Source organism: Ambystoma mexicanum, chromosome 3q, assembly GCF_040938575.1.
Source record: "Ambystoma mexicanum isolate Mex_15411 chromosome 3q, UKY_AmexF1_1, whole genome shotgun sequence".
In the NCBI taxonomy this organism is placed as follows: Eukaryota; Metazoa; Chordata; class Amphibia; order Caudata; family Ambystomatidae; genus Ambystoma; species Ambystoma mexicanum.
Window position 1 is genome coordinate 1,254,519,753 of NC_090926.1, and position 26,937 is coordinate 1,254,546,689.

At 55.1% G+C, this 26,937-nt stretch overlaps 1 protein-coding gene across 8 annotated transcripts in view; it reads right to left on the minus strand.

The window, feature by feature from the left end:
• C3QH19orf38 (chromosome 3q C19orf38 homolog) overlaps nucleotides 1-26,937 on the minus strand; it is a 415,371-nt gene that overhangs the window by 15,526 nt on the left and 372,908 nt on the right. For all 8 annotated transcript variants that reach the window (XM_069604266.1, XM_069604260.1, XM_069604264.1 and 5 more), the window contains one exon: nucleotides 40-86. In XM_069604266.1, the coding sequence (XP_069460367.1) occupies nucleotides 40-86 (47 nt within the window). The remainder of the gene's footprint in view (nucleotides 1-39; nucleotides 87-26,937) is intronic.

Genomic DNA, 26,937 nt, shown 5'->3' on the forward strand with positions numbered 1-26,937 from the left:
AGCTATCCGGCGCAAGTGTGACCTGAAGTTGATACTTACTGGTTTTGCTGATGTCTGTATTTTGTGTCCAGCATGATTCTTTTGCTCTAGGCGGAGACATAAGACACCCAGAAGACTACATGTTAGCAATTTATGATAAAACATGATTTTTATATCACACAAACCTCATGCAAATATAAAATCAGACGTACAATTACTTTCATATTGCATATGCATCCTATGCATTGGTATAAATAAAATAGGGGGGCGTCGGGGAGATATGATCTGAGAGTTAAATACCACATGGGTATAAATATGTCAGAGAGGTCATAATATACCTTTAAATACCACTGTTGCACACATATGGTAGACGATAGATGGGAGATGTTACTTTGTGGTATAAATACAGTTCTGGCAGAGTTGGAGACTTTTGGACTTCAACTGGAAGAGGTGTTTGTGGTTTTGGGTGGTCGGCTGAGTATTGTGTTTCCTTCATCGATCGGGACATAATATGGGATTGGTTTGCAGAGCGAAAACCACAGGTTGGGATAAGGGGAGTCTGGAGAAGGTGCGGCTGATTGGATATTTATTTAAGCCATGTATTTTCATAGTGAGCAATGGGGCAAGCAGAGATCCTAAGGATTCAGCGTTGGCGGGCACCGTTGGCAAGGTTCCGCGTGTGGCTGCTGGGCATAGCCAATTCAGGATGTGAATTTAAGCTTCCTTTTCGGTGAAGCAGGAGGAACTTAGTCTTTGATGGGTTAAGTTCCAGAAGGCCAGATACATTGAATTATTTTTTCTCGATAGGCAGGTCTTCAACATGTGCTGCCAACCCTGCACATGGTCCTCAAGTAGAGTATTATTTGCTTACCGCCAAATCACAGCTCCCCCCTCCAAAACCATGAATCCCACTAAGGCTATGTAAAAATGGAGCATTATGGACAATGGGATCTAGCCTTGTCCTAAGCGAGATCTTCTAGAGAGGAAGAAGGAACATCATTCAATTATCTTCCCATATCAACCCATCCGTAAGATCAAGTTTGACCTTAGAAACTTGTGGTTCACTGTATCGAATGCCTTTCATGGGTACAGAAGCATCAGGAGTCAAAAGTTGCCATCATCACAGATACTGCGTTGACCCTCCAGGATATTGTGGCATGAAATGACAATTTTTGCAGCACAAAACGTTATTTATGGTGGCATTTTTGCGGCACATTTTATATTGACTGGAGGATGTAAGACTGGCGTATTGAAGGAAAGAGGCAGTGCCCAAGGCTACAAGAGAGCCAGGGTGTCATTATGTGTACCTTTTGTATCAATTTAATAGGAAGAGTCCCAGATATCTCAGGCTTGGAAGAACAGTGTTTATTTTTGGCTATGTTTTTGCTTTAATGTGCATACCTATTTAATATTATTAACAGTTTTGATTATAATGGCGTCATCCACGGTGAGGAGGGTCACACTCTCCCTTCTGAAATGTTGCCTAACGCTGAACTGTTAAGGACCATGCGGTTATGAGGGAAAATGTGTTTTTGAATGTTGAGACGCTGATGCTTTCTCTATGATTCTGCACAGTGTCTTAAAGCATCAGCTATGCCTGTGAGTTAATTGGATTTGTGGGGGACGGTGGTGGCTTGGGCAATTTTTAAAACGGTGGGGACTGATATTTGGTCAAGAGGTCGAGTTTCGGGAGAATCGTGGCAATGTAAAGCATCTTCGTGGACCTGGTCGGGAAGGCGTAGGCGGAATAAGAAGGGTTATGGTTCTCAATGATGAAAAACAATGTGGCATTATTCCGATGAGTGCAGTAGGAGAACAGGAAGGTGGAGGATGGGGAGAGGAAAGAGCAGGGAGTTGCTGTAGGTGGATGCTGTGGTATCAGTATTTATGCTGGACATTTCATCACTAAATAATGAAGACATAGTTAGCAGCTTTTCCAGTCAATGATGACTCCATGGGGTGAAACAAGGGATTATCAGAGGCTAATGGTTAGTTACCAAGTGTTGAACGCTGCATGGATCCTCTCTCTGAAGAAGCCACCCCCAGTCTTACGGAGGAGTGTTTTGTGAGATGGTCAAGGCCGTCCGATCTGAGCAGACCTCTGTATGCCACCATTTTCTTTCAGGCAAGAGACACATTCCATGGGCCTTACTTTTTGGTTAATAAGGAGGACAATGATTACGTTATTTTTTCTGTAATAATTGTCCTCTTTATTAACCAATTTTGAAAAAATTAAAAAAATGCATACCTTTGTAAGTAATTATTGAATGGTCACTATTGACAGTGTAACGACCTCAATTTAATGTGGCATAGGAGATGTGTGTTGTTGGCTTGCCTTGGATTTCCACATATCTCTAGGCCAATGAATGATTAATGTGGAACACCTCACATTTGTGTGGCCAGATGAGTTTTAGGCAATTACGCAGCACTGAACTAATTACCGCATCTGTCCTGGAATACTATTTAAGAGATAGAGTGCAGCGTTTGCAAGATTGCACTTTTTTTGCTCGACCTGTCGGCGGCGTTTGTCACCGGCGAATATTTAATTCTACTTGTTTGGCTTCATACGTTGGGAATTCAAGACGGTGTACGTAAATGAATTCAGTTTTGTCTTGCTGACTGGTCCCAACAAATACACCTAAATTGATTCTTCTCTCAGCCCCTTCCTTTGAAATGCAGGGTCCCACAGCGCTCAGCCCTCTGATCTATTTTGTTTAACATATGCCTCTGTCCCCTGATGGAGAACCCTCATCAATCTGGTGTTACCCTTTTCAATTATGCAGAGGACACTGAGATTCTGGTTGATCTTAAGGAAGGGGTGACAACCTGTCAGGAAAAAGATGAGACTGCCTAGTATCCATATACGGTTGGGTAGACGTACATTTTCTCAAAATAAATCCTGACAAAACAGAACTGTTTGTAGTGAAAGAAAAACCTAATACCTGGTTGTCTATTTGTTGGCCAATCTCCTTTGGGTTTTGCCCTTAGCTAAAACCCAAAGTCCAGAACCTAGGTATTATCAAAGAGAATAAGAGTGCTTTAAACAGTCAAATAATAACTGTTACTAAATCCTGGTTCTTTCTGATGGGGAAACTAAAGCACATCCTTCCTTTTCTTTCGTTCGACGACCAGGGTCTAGTAATGAACTCCCTTGTGTCCTCTTGTTTGCACTTTGCTAATCGAATTGACCTGGGACTCCCTAATTACAAGATCTAACATCTACAGAGAGTGCGGAACGTTGCAGCCAGAATCCTTCTGAAACCGAAGAAACATCGTCGTGCAACTTCAGCACTGCGTACCCTGCATTACCTCCCGCTAAAAACCGGATCATCTTTAAAAGCATGTGCCTCCTTCATAAAATTCTCCAATACCCTAATTCTACCCTTCTGGCCTCAGAATTAAGCCTTTTCTCAACTCCTTGCCTTCTGAGATAGAATAAGGATGGGAACCTCAACACCCCTCAATATCGGAAGGAAATGCATAGTGGTCGCAACTTTACAGTTCAAGTGACCAGAATCTGAAACTCACTCCATTATGACTTCGTAAGGAACCTAATTGGCTGATCTTTTGGAAACATCTTAAAACCTTCCTTTTTGAATGAATTGAACTTGATCTTAGTTCCCAGCTTACGATGATTGCGTCCACCACGTTCTACGGCACTAAAACCGCCCTGGGTAATTAGTTGCACTCTATAAAACCCCTTTAACATAACATAACAATGTGGATGGGAAAGGATATGCAAAGAGATAGTGCAGCTTCAGGGATGGAGTGAGTTTGGCAGGGATCTGATATAAGAATAAGAACAGAGTCTTATCAGGAGCACTTAAACAATTGTATTTGGTTATTAATAACGCGCTTAATAACCAAGAGGTTTCTAAGCACGGACCCGGGCTTCGAACCAGTGTTCGCCCTGAGCTATCCTCCCGGCCTTTTGCGAATGCAATGTAATGTGGTTTTGCACAGTGCAACTTCAATTATTTTGTTGGCCTCTTGCTACTAAGTTCTGTAAGAGAAGTGGGAAAAGGGAATGCCTTCTGTGTGTCTGTATGTTTCTTGCAGAGGTGTGGTGATGGGTATGTGCATATAAAGGGGATCCCCCCCCCCCTGTAGGTGTCCTGGCTTGGTTCGCTAATACTGTGGTCTGCCTTGAAAGCGAGGAAGGATAGGGTTGCTTGCGTACTGTGTATGGTAGGCTGCTTTTAGATGTGCAGAGTTGGAATAGTATGGGGGTAGCAGGGGGTGTGGAATACTATCAGATGTTCCACTGCTGTCTGAGGTGAGAGGGCCGCAGTGTGAACAGTAAGGTGGAAAGTAGACCTAGGAGCAGGTTTGTGAGGGGTAGCACAATCAAAGAAACTTCCTGGTCTCAGGGGCCTTGCCTGGCCAGAGGATCATGCTATCATTAAACCAAGGTGTGTCATAATTATGCTGTTATTGCGGGTTACACCGCACATGGCTACCATTTGCATGGTCTCCAGGCACTCAAATGGATCTGAAAGGGAAAGTGGGGGGCCATGGTTAGGGGAGAAGAGGCAACAGTCAAGGAATTGTGGTTAACTGTAGGTATGTGTAGAACTAGGGGCGACTAGCGTTTGTATGGTCTGTTTTCTAGGTGGATAGTAATTTGTACTCCGAGGCATGTCGTGTCCAGGTGGGAGACCTCAGGTGTTTGACTTGTCAGGATGTTTTGGCAGGTGGGTGAGGTTTCCAAGTGGATTCGTGAGATGAAAGATTTCTGAGCAATTTTGTAGGTGGGGTTGTACCTAGCCATGTGTGTTAGCGTGGTTGGAGCGGTGAAATGAGGGTGCTTGCCAGACCGGAAGACAAATCAATGGAAATGAGTTTCTAAGCATTTATTCAACGTGAGGTGTAGGCCTTGTGTCTGATAGCCTCTCATCTAGATGTGCACCAGGGTGTGCACACAACTAGCAGACATTGATTAGCAGAGCGGAGAACACCTGCCGGATGATAGAAATGATTGTGGCAACCCATGGGGGTGGGGGCCAAATTGTGATATTTAAAGAATATTTATTCTGCAACACTGGTCAAAACTACTAGCTGCATAGAGTAGTAACTCATCAAACTGGCCCACATTGGCCAATAAAGGGGCCCATTTTGACTGGCCTACAATAGCATTTTGCATTTTGGTACAGGCATTGCCCTATTGCCCTATAGGCCAGTCTGAGCCTGGAGGCTTATCCATAATGGGTGAGGGCGTCCACCCAGTGGCCCCCTCACCCATTATGGCGAAGCCGAGGAGCCAGCCCAGTGAAACATTGTTTCCCTTTGACAGTTCAGTTCCCCAGCCGCACATGCTCACTGAGCCATTCAACGCTGGGGTCGTTTTGCTTCTCCAGCCTTGCATAGCTCATTGGAAATGCTGGCAGGGGCACTGCGTGTTTGTATGTGCAAGGGGGAGCTCCTGGGCCTCCTCGCACATACGGACAGAGCAACCTGGAGCGGGGCATTCCAGCACCCAAGCGCAGGCCAGCACCTGCAGAAGGTATGTTTATGTTAATTACTTTTTTATTTATATATGTGTATGGATGCGTGTATGCTTGTGTTATGAGTGAGTGTATGTGATGGGTGCTCGTATGAATGATAGATTGATTGCTGTGTGAATGTGTGTGTGTTTGTTTTGGTCTGTTGAGCTGATTTTGGCTTGTGGGGACAGTGGGGGCAAGGAGGGTTGTATGCCTTTGTTGCACAATCCCCCTGCCCACCTGCCATGATTAGCTCTCCTTCTGAGGCGCTGTGGAGCCCAGGGGACAGGCATGGTATTTATTTTACTGGATTTCTATCATAAATGTCCTGTCAAAAATACCATGCTTTCCCCCTTGGCCCCCCAGCGCCAATTGCAAACTATTTGGCTTTTTACCAATTTTCTTTTTTAAGTATGCTCTAAAATGCAACATTTTAACCCATTATTTAAAAATAACTACACAGGCGTAAAACCCCCCACTAACCTCCTTGGATTGGTTTGGGGTCCCTCGCTGCGTTCGGTCGCTATGGCATTATTGGGGAAAATATGTATGCCCCTCCACTTAAAAAACTCACCAGCTACCACTGGCCCTCGCACTGTGTTGGGAACGGAGTGGGGGAAGCCCAGGGACTGTGGTGGGAGCAGGATGGGCAGGAGCACTGGGATAGTGGCGGGAGCAGGGTGGGGAGACCCCAGGGTGTGTGATGGGGTGGGGAGAGCCCAGGGACTGTGGTGGGAGCAGGATGGGCAGGAGCACTGGGATAGTGGTGGGAGCTGGATGGGGAGACCCCAGGGTGTGTGATGGGGTGGGGGAAGCCCAGGGACTGTGGTGGGAGCAGGATGGGCAGGAGCCATGGGATAGTGGCGGGAGCAGGGTGGGGAGACCCCAGGGTGTGTGATGGGGTGGGGGAAGCCCAGGGACTGTGGTGGGAGCAGGATGGGCAGGAGCCATGGGATAGTGGCGGGAGCAGGATGGGGAGACCCCAGGGTGTGTGATGGAGTGGGGAGAGCCCAGGGACTGTGGTGGGAGCAGGATGGGCAGGAGCACTGGGATAGTGGCGGGAGCAGGATGGGGATACCCCAGGGCGTGTGATGGAGTGGGGGAAGCCCAGGGACTGTGGTGGGAGCAGGATGGGCAGGAGCCATGGGATAGTGGCAGGAGCAGGGTGGGGAGACCCCAGGGCGTGTGATGGGGTGGGGAGAGCCCAGGGACTGTGGTGGGAGCAGGATGGGCAGGAGCCCTGGGATAGTGGCGGGAGCAGGATGGGGAGACCCCAGGGCGTGTGATGGGGTGGGGGAAGCCCAGGGACTGTGGTGGGAGCAGGATGGGCAGGAGCCATGGGATAGTGGCGGGAGCAGGGTGGGGAGACCCCAGGGTGTGTGATGGGGTGGGGGAAGCCCAGGGACTGTGGTGGGAGCAGGATGGGCAGGAGCCATGGGATAGTGGCGGGAGCAGGGTGGGGAGACCCCAGGGTGTGTGATGGGGTGGGGGAAGCCCAGGGACTGTGGTGGGAGCAGGATGGGCAGGAGCCATGAGATAGTGGCGGGAGCAGGGTGGGGAGACCCCAGGGTGTCTGATGGGGTGGGGGAAGCCCAGGGACTGTGGTGGGAGCAGGATGGGCAGGAGCCATGGGATAGTGGCGGGAGCAGGGTGGGGAGACCCCAGGGTGTGTGATGGGGTGGGGGAAGCCCAGGGACTGTGGTGGGAGCAGGATGGCAGGAGCAATGGGATAGTGGCGGGAGCAGGGTGGGGAGACCCCAGGGTGTGTGATGGAGTGGGGGAAGCCCAGGGACTGTAGTGGGAGCAGGATGGGCAGGAGCCACGGGATAGTGGCGGGAGCAGGGTGGGGAGACCCCAGGGTGTGTGATGGAGTGGGGGAAGCCCAGGGACTGTGGTGGGAGCAGGATGGGCAGGAGCCACGGGATAGTGGCGGGAGCAGGGTGGGGAGACCCTAGGGTGTGTGATGGGAGCAGGTGGGGGAGCCCAGTGACTATACTGGGAGTGGGGTGCGGTGACGGCACGCAATAGCTCATAGCCATTTGTACATATGGTCCATTTGGCATTTTTGGGGCGTCCAGCCTGCCCAAATTTTGCTCAAGGGGGGTCCAAAGCCAAAAAAGTTTGAAGACCACTGTCCTAGAGGAGGCCCAAAAACGGATTGCTGGGGGATGCCAACAGGGCAGGGGTGGGGTTCAGAGGAGGTGATCCAAGTAGGAGCAGATTTGTGAAACCCAAGATCCTGGAGAGTGAGATGGAGAGAAGGGTAGCGATAGAGACGTCCCAAAGGATGTGTATAGAAGACATATCGGGGCCTCTTTTTCCAGAGACTCCCTTCCTGCTTTATATATGGCCCCTCTTGCTCCTGGGCATCTCCCTCCTGCTTCATACTGTGACCTTTCTTTCTGGGCCTTTCCCTCTCATTCGATATTGAGGCCTCTCACCCCTGCCCCCCTCCTTCCTCTTCCATAACGCTATCGCTTTTGCCAGAGGCACCACTCCTGGGGCATGCTCCGCTGGCACCCCTCACCAAGTCTTGGCCTGCTTCCAAAGCAAGAGACATGAATGGGGGCTGTGTGGGGAGTGGGGCACTGTATGACATTCGTGATACCTTGGGCATTAACTATACTTGTCAGCAGCTGTGCAACAGTAGCTGAATTATTACCTGCAGTCTTAAAGGAGAAGCTGCAGCCGAGAAGGGTAGAGCTTGCGACTTGCAAACAGTGGCCCGCCCACCAGTGCAGAGGCAGTCACTAATCACCAGGTAAGCCCACACACACACTTTGCACTAGCTTCTGCACCAGTCCCTCGCGCGGTATGCCATCTTGCACAGCTTACTATTGATGACTTGCTGGTCACTTCCTACAGTAATGCGGAGATGTTAGGGCCTCCAACACACGACCAACGAGGAGTCTTTCCACCTACTTGCCACCCTGCCCAGAGAAGGGCCCCCTAACATCTCACGGGTGTATGAACACTTTGAAGGACCCTGCACGCCAACTATTACCTGCAGATGTGACCACCCACCTCCAGGTTACTTAACGTAAAAGCCATGAAATGGCAATGTTATCAGTCAAGCGTTCTCCAGCTGGGCTGAGAAATCACACAGTGCCAGGAGGGGTAGACTGGTAATGTTATCAGTCAAGGGTTCTAGCGTTCTCCAGCTGGGCTGAAAAATCACAGTGTCTGGAGGGGTAGACTGGTAATGTCATCAGTCAAGCGTTCTCCAGCTGGGCTGAGAAATCACACTGTGCCGGGGTTGACTGGTAATGTCATCAGTCAAGCGTTCTCCAGCTGGGCTGAGAAATCACACTGTGCCGGGGTGGACTGGTAATGTCATCAGTCAAGCGTTCTCCAGCTGGGCTGAGAAATCACACAGTGCCAGGAGGGGTAGACTGGTAATGTTATCAGTCAAGCGTTCTAGTGTTCTCCAGCTGGGCTGAAAAATCACACGGTGCCTGGAGGGGTAGACTGGTAATGTCATCAGTCAAGCGTTCTCCAGATGAGCTGAGAAATCACACAGTGCCAGGGGTGGGCTGGTAATGTCATCAGTCAAGCATTCTCCAGCTGGGCTGAAAAATCAAACAGTGCCAGGGGTGGACTGGTAATGTCATCAGTCAAGCATTCTCCAGCTGGGCTGAAAAATCACACAGTGCCTGGAGAGGTAGACTGGTAATGTTATCAGTCAAGCGTTCTAGCGTTCTCCAGCTGGGCTGAAAAATCACACAGTGCCTGGAGGGGTAGACTGGTAATGTCATCAGTCAAGCGTTCTCCAGCTGAGCTGAGAAATCACACAGTGCCAGGGGTGGACTGGTAATGTCATCAGTCAAGCGTTCTAGCGTTCTCCAGCTGGGCTGAAAAATCACACAGTGCCTGGAGGGGTAGACTGGTAATGTCATCAGTCAAGCGTTCTCCAGCTGGGCTGAGAAATCACACTGTGCCGGGGTGGACTGGTAATGTCATCAGTCAAGCGTTCTCCAGCTGGGCTGAGAAATCACACTGTGCCGGGGTGGACTGGTAATGTCATCAGTCAAGCGTTCTCCAGCTGGGCTGAAAAATCACACAGTGCCTGGAGGGGTAGACTGGTAATGTCATCATTCAAGCATTCTCCAGCTGAGCTGAGAAATCACACAGTGCCAGGGGTGGACTGGTAATGTCACCAGTCAAGCGTTCTCCAGCTGGGCTGAGAAATCACACAGTGCCAGGGGTGGACTGGTAATGTCACCAGTCAAGCGTTCTCCAGCTGGGCTGAGAAATCACACAGTGCCAGGGGTGGACTGGTAATGTCACCAGTCAAGCGTTCTCCAGCTGGGCTGAGAAATCACACAGTGCCAGGGGTGGACTGGTAATGTCACCAGTCAAGCGTTCTCCAGCTGGGCTGAGAAATCACACAGTGCCAGGGGTGGACTGGTAATGTCACCAGTCAAGCGTTCTCCAGCTGGGCTGAGAAATCACACAGTGCCAGGGGTGGACTGGTAATGTCACCAGTCAAGCGTTCTCCAGCTGGGCTGAGAAATCACACAGTGCCAGGGGTGGACTGGTAATGTCACCAGTCAAGCTTTCTCCAGCTGGGCTGAGAAATCACACAGTGCCAGGGGTGGACTGGTAATGTCAACAGTCAAGCGTTCTCCAGCTGGGCTGAGAAATCACACAGTGCCAGGGGTGGACTGGTAATGTCATCAGTCAAGCGTTCTCCAGCTGGGCTGAGAAATCACACAGTGCCAGGAGGGGTAGACTGGTAATGTTATCAGTAAAGCGTTCTAGCGTTCTCCAGCTGGGCTGAAAAATCACACAGTGCCTGGAGGGGTAGACTGGTAATGTCATCAGACAGGCGTTCTCCAGCTGGGCTGAGAAATCACACAGTGCCACAGGTGGACTGGCAATGTCATCAGTCAAGCGTTCTCCAGCTGGGCTGAGAAATCACACAGTGCAAGGGGTGGACTGGTAATGTCAACAGTCAAGCGTTCTCCAGCTGGGCTGAGAAATCACACAGTGCAAGGGGTGGACTGGTAATGTCAACAGTCAAGCGTTCTCCAGCTGGGCTAAAGAAATCACACAGTGCCTGGAGGGGTGAACTGGTAATGTCATCAGTCAGGCGTTCTCCTGCTGGGCTGAAAAAATCACACAGTGCCTGGAGGGGTAGACTGGTAATGTCATCAGTCAGGCGTTCTCCTGCTGGGCTGAGAAATCACACAGTGCCTGGAGGGGTGAACTGGTAATGTCATCAGTCAGGCGTTCTCCTGCTGTGCTGACTGCTCAGAGCCAGGCGGGGCCATTTTGTCTGCATTTCAATCTGTCTTTTAATCTTCCTGGAAATAAAGTGCAAGTTACGTTTTGTTGATTTGATTGGCTCTCAAGGGACCCAAAGAGCCAATTAAATCACCTTTCCCCACTTTCTTACTGTAATGCCGCTGGGAATTCAACCACTAGAGACAGAGGAACAGGCCGCAGCGCAGGGCGAAATACAGGGGAACGTTCTGTTTAACGGGTACCAAATGTCCCAGGGTTCTAGCTGGTGCCGGGCCATGCAGTACTGGGCTTGAGGGGTCTCTGACCTTCTCTCTTGCTCGTTTCTGCTTTTTCCTGCCCATCGTTGCCTCAGGCCTACGATGGGCAGATCCTCTCCCCTGCCCTGTGGTCTGGGCTGGGATTCCCGAGGTGGGGCTGTGCAGGACGTTGGACTTGGGCCCACCTTTCATAGGGGCCAGACGCTCCAGGAAACAGTACCCTCTGTATTGTCTACACTGGCGGTTCTGTAGGGCCCCCACCCAGGGCCCTCTCTCTACCGTTCACTAGCCGCCTGGAGGTCTCTCCGTCTGCTTATCCCTGAGGAGAACCTCCAGCAGTTCCACTTTCTCTTCTGCTCTGTCCCCTGTGCCTCACCAGGTGCTCCGTCCTCCACCTGTGCCAGGCTCACCCTTCAAGGTCTGCCCAACTCCACGCGAGTGGTGGCTTTCTCTGGGCCTGATGCGCCCTTTCCCCCTGGCACATTCTTTCTCTCTCTAATAATCTCTCTCTTCCTTGCCATTCCTTGGCTCTTCTGAGTGGTCGCTACTCAACGTTTCTAAGGCTCCCAATGGTCGCTTCTCCCTAATGACACATATATACGGCTAAGGCTCTCCGGTTGGGCTATAGTGCACATTGCAGTCTTGGCTTTACATAGGTCTCTTAAACAGGGACTTGATTCAGGAGTCAGCAAAGGAAGCAGTTGCGACCCCTGGCTTCCCCGGTGGTAGCCTTGGCTTCACCAGTGATCCCCCTGGCTTCCCCGGTGGTACCCCTGGCTTCTCTGGTGGAACCACTGGCTTCCCTGGTGGTACCCCTGGATTGGCCGGTGGTACCCCTAGCTTCCCCAGTGCTACCCATGGTTTCTCCGGTGCTACTCCTGGCTTTCCTGGTGGTATCCCTGGCTTCCCCGGTGGTACCCCTGGCCTGGCATGGCCGGGGGTACCCCTGGCTTCCCCGGTGCTACCCTTGGATTTGCCGGTGGTACCCCTAGCTTCCCCGGTGCTACCCCTGGCTTGCCCAGCGCTACCCCTGGCTTCCCCAGCGGTACCCCTAGCTCTTCCCCGGTGCTACCCGTGGCTTCCCCGGTGCTACCCCAGGCTTCCGCAGTGCTACCCCTGGCTTCCCCGGTGCTACCCTTGGATTTTCCGGTGGTACCCCTAGCTTCCCCGGTGCTACCCCAGGCTTCTCCAGGCTACCCCTGGCTTCCCCGGTGGTACCCATGGCTCATCCCCGGTGCTAACCCTGGCTTCCCTGGTGCTACCTCTGGCTTCCCCAGTGGTACCCCTGGCTACTCCGGGTCTCCCCCTGGCTTCCCCGGTTGTACCCCTGGCTTTCCCGGGGCTACCCCTGGCTGCCCCGGTGGTACCCCTGGCCTGGCCGGGGGTACCCCTGGCTTCCCCGGTGGTACCCTTGGATTTGCCGGTGGTACCCCTGGCTTCCCCGGTGCTACCCCTGGCTTTCCCCGGTGCTACCACAGGCTTCCCCAGTGCTACCACAGGCTTCCCCAGTGCTACCCCTGGCTTCCCCGGTGCTACCCCTGGCTACTCCGTTGCTCCCCCTGGCTTCCCCGGTGCTACCCCCGCTTCCCTGGGGCTTCCCCTGGCTTCCCCAGTGCTCCCCCCTGGCTTCCCCAGTGGTATCCCTGGCTTCTCTGGTGGTCCCCCTGGCTTCTCCGGTGGTACCCCTGGCTTCCCCGGTGGTCCCCCTGGCTTGCACAGGGGTACCCCTGGCTTCCCCTGTAGTACCCCTGGATCTGCCCATTGCAGCCCCTGAGTCTCAGATAGCACGAGGCAATGGGGGCAGGCAGGGGTCGCCACTGTGGAGTGTGGTGGGCGCTGACTCAGTGCTGCATGCTTGAGGAACACTGAGGGTTGGTTTCTTTCCTTGTGTACAGTCAGCTGGAAGTTGCAGCTCGCTATTTCCGCTGCAGCAAAAGCAGCTCCCAGCACCCACCCAACTGCCAACACCAATGAGAGGAACTTTACACTCAAGTATGGACCCTCTGGCAGCTTAAACCTATTCATATGTAAGCCAAAAAATTACATTAGATGGAATACGTTACTTCTAAAATATTCGTATTTCTAGATGGCCAAACTAAGCTTATCAGTTTACAGCTCATTGGTTGCATACGTGTGCACCGTGCTCCAGATAAGATTTTAGAGTGGGAGTATTGTGCTCCCTATTACTCATCACATTCACAGATGAATTTGCTCTTCTTCAGATCAGACAGCAAGACTAGAAGGCTTTATCCCTGAGGCGCTGAGTGTGCTAATGGTTCAGGCATATCCCTGCAGCTGTGTGCGTGGAAAGAGGGGGCAGCCTCCCATGTGTCTGTGTGGGTGAACACCGGGGACAGCCTCAAATGTGCCTGTGTGGGAGGAAACAGGGGGCAGCTTCCCATGTGTCTGTGTGAGTGAACACCGGGGACAGCCTCCCATGTGTCTGTGTGGGTGAAAACAGGGGGCAGCCTCCCATGTGTCTGTGTGGGTGGAAACAGGGGGCAGCCTCCCATGTGTCTGTGTGGGTGGAAACAGGGGGCAGCCTCCCATGTGTCTGTGTGGGTGGAAACAGGGGGCAGCCTCCCACGTGTCTGTGTGAGTGAACACCGGGGACAGCCTCCCATGTGTCTGTGTGGGTGAAAACAGGGGGCAGCCTCCCATGTGTCTGTGTGGGTGGAAACAGGGGGCAGCCTCCCATGTGTCTGTGTGGGTGGAAACAGGGGGCAGCCTCCCACGTGTCTGTGTGGGTAGAAACAGGAGACAGCCTCCCATGTGTCTGTGTGCATGGAAACAGGGGACAGCCGCCCATGTGTCTGTGTGGGTGGAAACAGGGGGCAGTCTCCCATGTGTCTGTGTGGGTGGAAACAGGGGGCAGCCTCCCAGTTGTGTCTGTGTGGGTGGAAACAGGGGGCAGCCTCCCATGTGTTGTGTGCATGGAACCAGGGGACAGCCGCCCATGTGTCTGTGTGGGTGAAAACAGGGGGCAGCCTCCCATGTGTCTGTGTGGGTGGAAACAGGGGGCAGCCTCCCATGTGTCTGTGTGGGTGGAAACAGGGGGCAGCCTCTCATGTCTCTGTGTGGGTAGAAACAGGAGACAGCCTCCCATGTGTCTGTGTGCATGGAAACAGGGGACAGCCGCCCATGTGTCTGTGTGGGTGGAAACAGGGGGCAGTCTCCCATGTGTCTGTGTGGGTGGAAACAGGGGGCAGCCTCCCAGTTGTGTCTGTGTGGGTGAAAACAGGGGGCAGCCTCCCATGTGTTGTGTGCATGGAACCAGGGGACAGCCGCCCATGTGTCTGTGTGGGTGGAAACAGGAGACAGCCTCCCATGTGTCTGTGTGCATGGAAACAGGGGACAGCCACCCATGTGTCTGTTTGGGTGGAAACAGGGGGCAGCCTCCCATGTGTCTGTGTGGGTGGAAACAGGCGACAGCCTCCCATGTGTCTGTGTGAGTGAACACCGGGGACAGCCTCCCATGTGTCTGTGTGGGTGAAAACAGGGGGCAGCCTCAAATGTGTCTGTGTGGGTGAAAACAGGGGGCAGCCGCCCACGTTTCTGTTTGGTTGAAAACAGGGGGCAGCCGCCCACGTGTCTGTGTGGGTGGAAACAGGGGGCAGCCTCCCATGTGTCTGTGTGGGTGAACACCGGGGACAGCCTCCCATGTGTCCGTGTGGGTGAAAACAGGGGGCAGCCTCCCATGTGTCTGTGTGGGTGGACACCGGGGACAGCCTCCCATGTGTCTGTGTGTGTGAAAACAGGGGGCCGCCTCCCATGTGTCTGAGTGGGTGAAAACAGGGGACAGCCTCCCGTGTCTGTGTGGGTGGAAACAGGGGGCAGCCTCCCATGTGTCTGTGTGGGTGGAAACAGGGGGCAGCCTCCCATGTGTCTGCGTGGGTGGAAACAGGGGACAGCCTCCCATGTGTCTGCGTGGGTGGAAACAGGGGACAGTGGGTGAAAACGGGGCAGCCTCCCATGTGTCTGTGTGGGTGAACACCAGGGACAGCCTCCCATGTGTCTTTGTGGGTGAAAACAGGGGATAGCCTCCCATGTGTCTGTGTGTGTGGAAACAGGGGACAGCCTCCCACGTGTCTGTGTGGGTGAAAACCGGGGACAGCTTTCCATGTGTCTGTGTGGATGAAAACAGGGGGCAGCCTCCCATGTGTCTGTGTGGGTGAAAACAGGGGGCAGCCTCCCACGTGTCTGTGTGGGTGAACACCAGGGACAGCCTCCCATGTGTCTGTGTGTGTGAAAACAGGGGGCAGCCGCCCATGTGTCTGTGTGGGTGGAAACAGGGGGCAGCCTCCCACGTGTCTGTGTGGGTGGAAACAGGGGGCAGCCTCCCACGTGTCTGTATGGGTGAACACCGGAGAAAGCCTCCCATGTGTCTGTGTGGGTGATCACCGGAGACAGCCTCAAATGTGTCTGTGTTTGTGAAAACAGGGGGCAGCCTCCCATGTGTCTGTGTGGGTGAAAACAGGGGGCAGCCTTCCATGTGTCTGTGTGGGTGAAAACAGGGGGCAGCCTCCCACGTGTCTGTGTGGGTGAACACCGGGGACAGCCTCCCATGTGTCTGTGTGGGTGAACACCGGGGACAGCCTCCCATGTGTCTGTGTGGGTGAACACTGGGGACAGACTCAAATGTGACTGTGTGTATGAAAACAGGGGGCAGCCTCCCATGTGTCTGGGTGGGTGAAAACAGGGGGGAGCCTCATGTGTCTGAGTGGGTGAAAACAGGGGGCAGCCACCCATGTGTCTGTTTGGGTGGAAACAGGGGGCAGCCTCCCATGTGTCTGTGTGGGTGGAAACAGGGGACAGCCTCCCATGTGTCTGTGTGAGTGAACACCGGGGACAGCCTCCCATGTGTCTGTGTGGGTGAAAACAGGGGGCAGCCTCAAATGTGTCTGTGTGGGTGAAAACAGGGGGCAGCCGCCAACGTTTCTGTTTGGTTGAAAACAGGGGGCAGCCGCCCACGTGTCTGTGTGGGTGGAAACAGGGGGCAGCCTCCCATGTGTCTGTGTGGGTGAACACCGGGGACAGCCTCCCATGTGTCCGTGTGGGTGAAAACAGGGGGCAGCCTCCCATGTGTCTGTGTGGGTGGACACCGGGGACAGCCTCCCATGTGTCTGTGTGTGTGAAAACAGGGGGCAGCCTCCCATGTGTCTGAGTGGGTGAAAACAGGGGACAGCCTCCCGTGTCTGTGTGGGTGGAAACAGGGGGCAGCCTCCCATGTGTCTGTGTGGGTGGAAACAGGGGGCAGCCTCCCATGTGTCTGCGTGGGTGGAAACAGGGGACAGCCTCCCATGTGTCTGCGTGGGTGGAAACAGGGGACAGTGGGTGAAAACGGGGCAGCCTCCCATGTGTCTGTGTGGGTGAACACCAGGGACAGCCTCCCATGTGTCTTTGTGGGTGAAAACAGGGGATAGCCTCCCATGTGTCTGTGTGTGTGGAAACAGGGGACAGCCTCCCACGTTTCTGTGTGGGTGAAAACCGGGGACAGCTTTCCATGTGTCTGTGTGGATGAAAACAGGGGGCAGCCTCCCATGTGTCTGTGTGGGTGAAAACAGGGGGCAGCCTCCCACGTGTCTGTGTGGGTGAACACCAGGGACAGCCTCCCATGTGTCTGTGTGTGTGAAAACAGGGGGCAGCCGCCCATGTGTCTGTGTGGGTGGAAACAGGGGGCAGCCTCCCATGTGCCTGTGTGGGTGAAAACAGGGGGCAGCCTCCCACGCGTCTGTGTGGGGGGAAACAGGGGGCAGCCTCCCATGTGCCTGTGTGTGTGCAAACAGGGGGCAGCCGCCCATGTGTCTGTGTGGGTGGAAACAGGGGCAGCCTCCCACGTGTCTGTGTGGGTGAGAACAGGGGGCAGCCTCCCACGTGTCTGTGTGGGTGGAAACAGGGGGCAGCCTCCCATGTGCCTGTGTGGGTGAAAACAGGGGGCAGCCTCCCACGTGTCTGTGTGGGTGAACACTGGGGACAGCCTCCCTTGTGTCTTTGTGGGTGAACACCGGGGACAGCCTCAAATGTGTATGTGTGTGTGAAAACAGGGGGCAGCCTCCCACGTGTCTGTGTGGGTGAAAACAGGTGGCAGCCTCCCATGTGTCTGTGTGGGTTGAAACAGGGGGCAGCCTCCCGCGTGTCTGTGTGGGTGAAAACAGGGGGCAGCCTCCCATGTGTCTGTGTGGGTGAACACCGGGGATAGCCCCTCATGTGTCTGTGTGGGTGAAAACAGGTGGCAGCCTCCCACGTGTCTGTGTGGGTGGAAACAGGGGGCAGCCTCCCACGTGTCTGTGTGGGTGAACACCGGGGAAAGCCTCCCATGTGTCTGTGTGGGTGATCACCGGAGACAGCCTCAAATGTGTCTGTGTGTGTGAAAACAGGGGGCAGCCTCCCATGTGTCTGTGTGGGTGAAAACAGGGGGCAGCCTCCCATGTGTCTGTGTGGGTGGAAACAGGGGGCAGCCTCCCACGTGATTGTGTGGGTGAACACCGGGGACAGCCCTTCATGTGTCTATGTGGGTGAAAACAGGTGGCAGCCTCCCACGTGTCTGTGTGGGTGGAAACAGGGGACAGCCTCCCACGTGTCTGTATGGGTGAACACCGGGGAAAGCCTCCCATGTGTCTGTGTGGGTGATCACCGGAGACAGCCTCAAATGTGTCTGTGTGTGTGAAAACAGGGGGCAGCCTCCCATGTGTCTGTGTGGGTGAAAACAGGGGGCAGCCTTCCATGTGTCTGTGTGGGTGAAAACAGGGGGCAGCCTCCCACGTGTCTGTGTGGGTGAACACCGGGGACAGCCTCCCATGTGTCTGTGTGGGTGAACACCGGGGACAGCCTCCCATGTGTCTGTGTGGGTGAACACCGGGGACAGCCTCAAATGTGACTGTGTGTATGAAAACAGGGGGCAGCCTCCCATGTGTCTGGGTGGGTGAAAACAGGGGGGAGCCTCATGTGTCTGAGTGGGTGAAAACAGGGGGCAGCCACCCATGTGTCTGTTTGGGTGGAAACAGGGGGCAGCCTCCCATGTGTCTGTGTGGGTGGAAACAGGGGACAGCCTCCCATGTGTCTGTGTGAGTGAACACCAGGGACAGCCTCCCATGTGTCTTTGTGGGTGAAAACAGGGGATAGCCTCCCATGTGTCTGTGTGTGTGGAAACAGGGGACAGCCTCCCACGTGTCTGTGTGGGTGAAAACCGGGGACAGCTTTCCATGTGTCTGTGTGGATGAAAACAGGGGGCAGCCTCCCATGTGTCTGTGTGGGTGAAAACAGGGGGCAGCCTCCCACGTGTCTGTGTGGGTGAACACCAGGGACAGCCTCCCATGTGTCTGTGTGTGTGAAAACAGGGGGCAGCCGCCCATGTGTCTGTGTGGGTGGAAACAGGGGGCAGCCTCCCACGTGTCTGTGTGGGTGGAAACAGGGGGCAGCCTCCCACGTGTCTGTATGGGTGAACACCGGAGAAAGCCTCCCATGTGTCTGTGTGGGTGATCACCGGAGACAGCCTCAAATGTGTCTGTGTGTGTGAAAACAGGGGGCAGCCTCCCATGTGTCTGTGTGGGTGAAAACAGGGGGCAGCCTTCCATGTGTCTGTGTGGGTGAAAACAGGGGGCAGCCTCCCACGTGTCTGTGTGGGTGAACACCGGGGACAGCCTCCCATGTGTCTGTGTGGGTGAACACCGGGGACAGCCTCCCATGTGTCTGTGTGGGTGAACACCGGGGACAGCCTCAAATGTGACTGTGTGTATGAAAACAGGGGGCAGCCTCCCATGTGTCTGGGTGGGTGAAAACAGGGGGGAGCCTCATGTGTCTGAGTGGGTGAAAACAGGGGGCAGCCACCCATGTGTCTGTTTGGGTGGAAACAGGGGGCAGCCTCCCATGTGTCTGTGTGGGTGGAAACAGGGGACAGCCTCCCATGTGTCTGTGTGAGTGAACACCGGGGACAGCCTCCCATGTGTCTGTGTGGGTGAAAACAGGGGGCAGCCTCAAATGTGTCTGTGTGGGTGAAAACAGGGGGCAGCCGCCAACGTTTCTGTTTGGTTGAAAACAGGGGGCAGCCGCCCACGTGTCTGTGTGGGTGGAAACAGGGGGCAGCCTCCCATGTGTCTGTGTGGGTGAACACCGGGGACAGCCTCCCATGTGTCCGTGTGGGTGAAAACAGGGGGCAGCCTCCCATGTGTCTGTGTGGGTGGACACCGGGGACAGCCTCCCATGTGTCTGTGTGTGTGAAAACAGGGGGCAGCCTCCCATGTGTCTGAGTGGGTGAAAACAGGGGACAGCCTCCCGTGTCTGTGTGGGTGGAAACAGGGGGCAGCCTCCCATGTGTCTGTGTGGGTGGAAACAGGGGGCAGCCTCCCATGTGTCTGCGTGGGTGGAAACAGGGGACAGCCTCCCATGTGTCTGCGTGGGTGGAAACAGGGGACAGTGGGTGAAAACGGGGCAGCCTCCCATGTGTCTGTGTGGGTGAACACCAGGGACAGCCTCCCATGTGTCTTTGTGGGTGAAAACAGGGGATAGCCTCCCATGTGTCTGTGTGTGTGGAAACAGGGGACAGCCTCCCACGTTTCTGTGTGGGTGAAAACCGGGGACAGCTTTCCATGTGTCTGTGTGGATGAAAACAGGGGGCAGCCTCCCATGTGTCTGTGTGGGTGAAAACAGGGGGCAGCCTCCCACGTGTCTGTGTGGGTGAACACCAGGGACAGCCTCCCATGTGTCTGTGTGTGTGAAAACAGGGGGCAGCCGCCCATGTGTCTGTGTGGGTGGAAAAAGGGGGCTGCCTCCCATGTGCCTGTGTGGGTGAAAACAGGGGGCAGCCTCCCACGCGTCTGTGTGGGGGGAAACAGGGGGCAGCCTCCCATGTGCCTGTGTGTGTGCAAACAGGGGGCAGCCGCCCATGTGTCTGTGTGGGTGGAAACAGGGGCAGCCTCCCACGTGTCTGTGTGGGTGAGAACAGGGGGCAGCCTCCCACGTGTCTGTGTGGGTGGAAACAGGGGGCAGCCTCCCATGTGCCTGTGTGGGTGAAAACAGGGGGCAGCCTCCCACGTGTCTGTGTGGGTGAACACTGGGGACAGCCTCCCATGTGTCTTTGTGGGTGAACACCGGGGACAGCCTCAAATGTGTCTGTGTGTGTGAAAACAGGGGGCAGCCTCCCACGTGTCTGTGTGGGTGAAAACAGGTGGCAGCCTCCCATGTGTCTGTGTGGGTTGAAACAGGGGGCAGCCTCCCGCGTGTCTGTGTGGGTGAAAACAGGGGGCAGCCTCCCATGTGTCTGTGTGGGTGAACACCGGGGATAGCCCCTCATGTGTCTGTGTGGGTGAAAACAGGTGGCAGCCTCCCACGTGTCTGTGTGGGTGGAAACAGGGGGCAGCCTCCCACGTGTCTGTGTGGGTGAACACCGGGGAAAGCCTCCCATGTGTCTGTGTGGGTGATCACCGGAGACAGCCTCAAATGTGTCTGTGTGTGTGAAAACAGGGGGCAGCCTCCCATGTGTCTGTGTGGGTGAAAACAGGGGGCAGCCTCCCATGTGTCTGTGTGGGTGGAAACAGGGGGCAGCCTCCCACGTGATTGTGTGGGTGAACACCGGGGACAGCCCTTCATGTGTCTATGTGGGTGAAAACAGGTGGCAGCCTCCCACGTGTCTGTGTGGGTGGAAACAGGGGGCAGCCTCCCACGTGTCTGTATGGGTGAACACCGGGGAAAGTCTCCCATGTGTCTGTGTGGGTGATCACCGGAGACAGCCTCAAATGTGTCTGTGTGTGTGAAAACAGGGGGCAGCCTCCCATGTGTCTGTGTGGGTGAAAACAGGGGGCAGCCTTCCATGTGTCTGTGTGGGTGAAAACAGGGGGCAGCCTCCCACGTGTCTGTGTGGGTGAACACCGGGGACAGCCTCCCATGTGTCTGTGTGGGTGAACACCGGGGACAGCCTCCCATGTGTCTGTGTGGGTGAACACCGGGGACAGCCTCAAATGTGACTGTGTGTATGAAAACAGGGGGCAGCCTCCCATGTGTCTGGGTGGGTGAAAACAGGGGGGAGCTTCATGTGTCTGAGTGGGTGAAAACAGGGGGCAGCCACCCATGTGTCTGTTTGGGTGGAAACAGGGGGCAGCCTCCCATGTGTCTGTGTGGGTGGAAACAGGGGACAGCCTCCCATGTGTCTGTGTGAGTGAACACCGGGGACAGCCTCCCATGTGTCTGTGTGGGTGAAAACAGGTGGCAGCCTCCCACGTGTCTGTGTGGGTGGAAACAGGGGGCAGCCTCCCACATGTTTGTGTGGGTGAACACCAGGGAAAGCCTCCCATGTGTCTGTGTGGGTGAAAACAGGGGGCAGCCTCCCATGTGTTTGTGTGGGTGAAAACAGGGGGCAGCCTCCCATGTGTCTGTGTGGGTGAAAACAGGGGGCAGCCTCCCACGTGTCTGTGTGGGTGAACACCGGGGACAGCCTCCCATGTGTCTCTGTGTGTGAAAACAGGGGGCAGCCTCCCACATGTTTGTGTGGGTGAACACCGGAGACAGCCTCAAATGTGTCTGTGTGTGTGAAAACAGGGGGCAGCCTCCCATGTGTCTGTGTGGGTGAAAACAGGGGGCAGCCTCCCACGTGTCTGTGTGGGTGAACACCGGGGACAGCCTCCCATGTGTCTTTGTGGGTGAACACCGGGGACAGCCTCAAATGTGTCTGTGTGTGTGAAAACAGAGGGCAGCCTCCCACGTGTCTGTGTGGGTGAAAACAGGTGGCAGCCTCCCATGTGTCTGTGTGGGTTGAAACAGGGGGCAGCCTCCCGCGTGTCTGTGTGGGTGAAAACAGGGGGCAGCCTCCCATGTGTCTGTGTGGGTGAACACCGGGGATAGCCCCCCATGTGTCTGTGTGGGTGAAAACAGGTGGCAGCCTCCCACGTGTCTGTGTGGGTGGAAACAGGGGGCAGCCTTCCACGTGTCTGTGTGGGTGAACACCGGGGAAAGCCTCCCATGTGTCTGTGTGGGTGATCACCGGAGACAGCCTCAAATGTGTCTGTGTGTGTGAAAACAGGGGGCAGCCTCCCATGTGTCTGTGTGGGTGAAAACAGGGGGCAGCCTCCCATGTGACTGTGTGGGTGGAAACAGGGGGCAGCCTCCCACGTGTGTGTGTGGGTGAACACCGGGGACAGCCCTTCATGTGTCTATGTGGGTGAAAACAGGTGGCAGCCTCCCACGTGTCTGTGTGGGTGGAAACAGGGGGCAGCCTCCCACGTGTCTGTATGGGTGAACACCGGGGAAAGCCTCCCATGTGTCTGTGTGGGTGATCACCGGAGACAGCCTCAAATGTGTCTGTGTGTGTGAAAACAGGGGGCAGCCTCCCATGTGTCTGTGTGGGTGAAAACAGGGGGCAGCCTTCCATGTGTCTGTGTGGGTGAAAACAGGGGGCAGCCTCCCACGTGTCTGTGTGGGTGAACACCGGGGACAGCCTCCCATGTGTCTGTGTGGGTGAACACCGGGGACAGCCTCCCATGTGTCTGTGTGGGTGAACACCGGGGACAGCCTCAAATGTGACTGTGTGTATGAAAACAGGGGGCAGCCTCCCATGTGTCTGGGTGGGTGAAAACAGGGGGGAGCCTCATGTGTCTGAGTGGGTGAAAACAGGGGGCAGCCTCCCATGTGTCTGTTTGGGTGGAAACAGGGAGCAGCCTCCCATGTGTCTGTGTGGGTGAACACCAGGTACAGCCTCCCACGTGTCTGTGTGGGTGAACACCGGGGACAGCCCTTCATGTGTCTATGTGGGTGAAAACAGGTGGCAGCCTCCCACGTGTCTGTGTGGGTGTAAACAGGGGGAAGCCTCCCACGTGTCTGTATGGGTGAACACCGGGGAAAGCCTCCCATGTGTCTGTGTGGGTGATCAACGGAGACAGCCTCAAATGTGTCTGTGTGTGTGAAAACAGGGGGCAGCCTCCCATGTGTCTGTGTGGGTGAAAACAGGGGGCAGCCTTCCATGTGTCTGTGTGGGTGAAAACAGGGGGCAGCCTCCCACGTGTCTGTGTGGGGGAACACCGGGGACAGCCTCCCATGTGTCTGTGTGGGTGAACACCGGGGACAGCCTCCCATGTGTCTGTGTGGGTGAACACCGGGGACAGCCTCAAATGTGACTGTGTGTATGAAAACAGGGGGCAGCCTCCCATGTGTCTGGGTGGGTGAAAACAGGGGGGAGCCTCATGTGTCTGAGTGGGTGAAAACAGGGGGCAGCCTCCCATGTGTCTGTTTGGGTGGAAACAGGGGGCAGCCTCCCATGTGTCTGTGTGGGTGAACACCAGGTACAGCCTCCCATGTGTCTGTGTGGGTGAACACCGGGGACAGCCTCCCATGTGTCTGTGTGTGTGAAAACAGGGGGCAGCCTCCCATGTGTCTGTGTGGGTGAACACAGGGGGCAGCCTCCCATGTGTCTGAGTGGGTGAAAACAGGGGGCAGCCTCCCACGTGTCTGTTTGGGTGGAAACAGGGGGCAGCCTCCCATGTGTCTGTGTGGGTGAACACCATGGACAGCCTCCCATGTGTCTGTGTGGGTGAAAACAGGGGGCAGCCTCCCATGTGTCTATTTCCCATTTTTGGTGGGCGTATTTGTACTCACTATTTTTATTTTTTGGGAGCATTTGCCTATTTTTATGGAGTAAAAGTGGCAAATACACCCTTTATCTGCAGGGCTGCTTGTGCATATCTTTATTAAAACATGTTTACGCACAAAAGAAACCCCCCAATCAGTTATGCACTAGAATTAAAGATGTTATGAAGTAGCCCAGGCACTGCTGCTCTGTGCAATACAGTAACTTTTACCATATAAATATTTATAATCGTAAAATCCAAGACTTGCAGAACCACAATGCATCTCTGGACTGATTCCGTCCCAGGCCCCCAGCCTGCCAAGCCCATGCAGGATCTGAATGAATGCACTGCCCTACCCTGAGTCCCTGCGTCACTCATGCACTGCCCTACCCTGAGTCCCTGTGTCACTCATGCACAGCCCTACCCTGAGTCCCTGCGTCACTTATGCGCTGCCATACCCTGAGTCACTGCATCACTCATGCACTGTCCTACCCTGAGTCCCTGCTTCACTCATGCGCTGCCCTACCCTGAGTCCCTACATCACTCATGCACAGCCCTATCCTGAGTCCCTGCATCACTCATGCACTCTCCTACCCTGAGCCCCTGCGTCACTCATGCACTGCCCTACCCTGAGTCCCTGTGTCACTCATGCACAGCCCTACCCTGAGTCCCTGCGTCACTCATGCGCTGCCATACCCTGAGTCACTGCATCATTCATGCACTGTCCTACCCTGAGTCCCTCCTTCACTCATGCGCTGCCCTACCCTGAGTCCCTGCATCACTCATGCACAGCCCAATCCTGAGTCCCAGCGTCACGCATGCGCTGCCCTACCCTGAGTCCCTGCGTCACTCATGCACTGGCCTATCCTGATTCCCAGTGTCACTCATGTGCTGCCCTACCCTGAATCCCTGCGTCACTCATGCACTGCCCTACCCTGAGTCCCTGCGTCACTCATGCACTGCCCTACCCTGAGTCCCTGCATCACTCATGCACTCTCCTACCCTGAGTCCCTCCTTCACTCATGCACAGCTCTACCCTGAGTCCCTGCGTCACTCATGCACTGCCCTACCCTGAGTCCCTGTGTCACTCATGCACTGCTCTACCCTGAGTCCCTGTGTCACTCATGCACTGCCCTACTGAGTCCCTGCGTCACTCATGCACTGTCCTACCCTGAGTCCTTGATTCACTCATGCACAGCCCTACCCTGAGTCCCTGCGTCACTCATGCACTGCCCTACCATGAGTCCCTGCATCACTCATGGACTGTCCTACCCTGAGTCTCTGCTTCACTGATGCACAGCCCTACCCTGAGTCCCTGCGTCACTCATGCGCTGCCATACCCTGAGTCACTGCATCACTCATGCACTGTCCTACCCTGAGTCCCTGCTTCACTCATGCGCTGCCCGGCTTCCCCGAGTCCCTGCGTCACTCATGCACAGCCCTATCCTGAGTCCCAGCGTCACGCATGCGCTGCCCTACCCTGAGTCCTTGCGTCACTCATGCACTGCCCTATCCTGAGTCCCAGCGTCACTCATGCGCTGCCCTACCCTGAATCCCTGCGTCACTCATGCACAGCCCTACCCTGAGTCACTGCGTCACTCATACACTGTCCTACCCTGAGTCCCTGCTTCACTCATGCACTGTCCTACCCTGAGTCCCTGCTTCACTCATGCACAGCCCTACCCTGAGTCCCTGCATCACTCATGCACTGCCCTACCCTGAGTCCCTGTGTCACTCTTGGAATGCCCTACCCTCATTCCCTGCATCACTCATACACTGCTCTACCCTGAGTCCCTGTGTCACTCATGCACTGCCATACCCAAAGTCCCTGCATCACTCATGCACTGTCCCACCCTAAGTCCCAGCGTCACTCATGCACTGCTATACGCTGAGTCCCTGCATCACTCATACACTTCCCTACCCTGAGCCCCTGCATCACTCATGCACTGCCCTATCCTGAGTCCCAGCGTCATGCATGCGCTGCCCTACCCTGAGTCCCTGCGTCACTCATGCACTGCCCTACCCAGAGTCCCTGCATCACTCATGCACTGCCCTATCCTGAGTCCCAGCGTCATGCATGCGCTGCCCTACCCTGAGTCCCTGCGTCACTCATGCACTGCCCTACCCAGAGTCCCTGCATCGCTCATGCACTGCCCTACCCTGAGTCCCTGCATCACTCATGCACTGTCCTACCTGAGTCCCAGTGTCATGCATGCGCTGCCCTACCCTGAGTCCTTGCATCGCTCATGCGCTGCCCTACCCTTGGTCCTTGCATAACTCATGCACTGCCCTATCCTGAGTCCCTGCGTCACTCATGCACTGCCCTACCCAGAGTCCCTGCATCATTCATGCACTGCCCTATCCTGAGTCCCAGCGTCACGCATGCGCTGCCCTACCCTGAGTCCCTGCGTCACTCATGCACTGCCCTACCCAGAGTCCCTGCGTCGCTCATGCACTGTCCTACCCTGAGTCCCTGCTTCACTCATGCACTGCCCTACCCTGAGTCCTTGCATCACTCATGCGCTGCCATACCCCGAGTCCCTGCTTCACTCATGCACTGCCCTACCCTGAGTCCCTGTGTCACTCATGCACTGCCCTACCTTGAGACCCTGCTTCACTCATGCACTGCCCTACTCTGAGTCCCTGTGTCACTCATGCACTGTCCTACCCTGAGTCCCAGCATCACTCACACACTGCCCTACCCTGAGTCCCTGCTTCACTCATGCACTGCCCTACCCTGAGTCCTTGCGTCACTCATGCACAGCCCTACCCTGAGTCCCTACGTCACTCATGCACTGTCCTACCCTGAGTCCCTGCTTCACTCATGCACAGCCCTACCCTGAGTCCTTGCGTCACTCATGCGCTGCCATACCCTGAGTTACTGCATCACTCATGCACTGTCTTACCCTGAGTCCCTGCTTCACTCATGTGCTGCCCTACCCTGAGTCCCTGCGTCACTCATGCACAGCCCTATCCTGAGTCCCAGCGTCATGCATGCGCTGCCCTACCCTGTGTCCTTGCGTCACTCATGCACTGCCCTATCCTGAGTCCTGGCGTCACTCATGCAGTGCCCTACCCTGAGTCCTTGTGTCACTCATCCGCTGCCCTACCCTGAGTTCCTGTGTCACTCATGCACTGCACTACCCTGCGTCCCTGCATCACTCATGTACTGCCCAACCCTGAGTCACTGCATCACTCATGCACTGCCCTATCCTGAGTCCCAGCATCTCTCACACACTGCCCTACCCTGAGTCCTTGCGTCACTCATGTACTAGCCGACCCTGTGTCCCTGCATCACTCATGCACTGTCCTACCCTGAGTCCCTGTGTCACTCTTGGAATGCCCTACACCGAGTCCCTGCTTCACTCATGCACTGCCCTACCCCGAGTCCCAGCGTCACTCATGCACTGCCCTACCCTC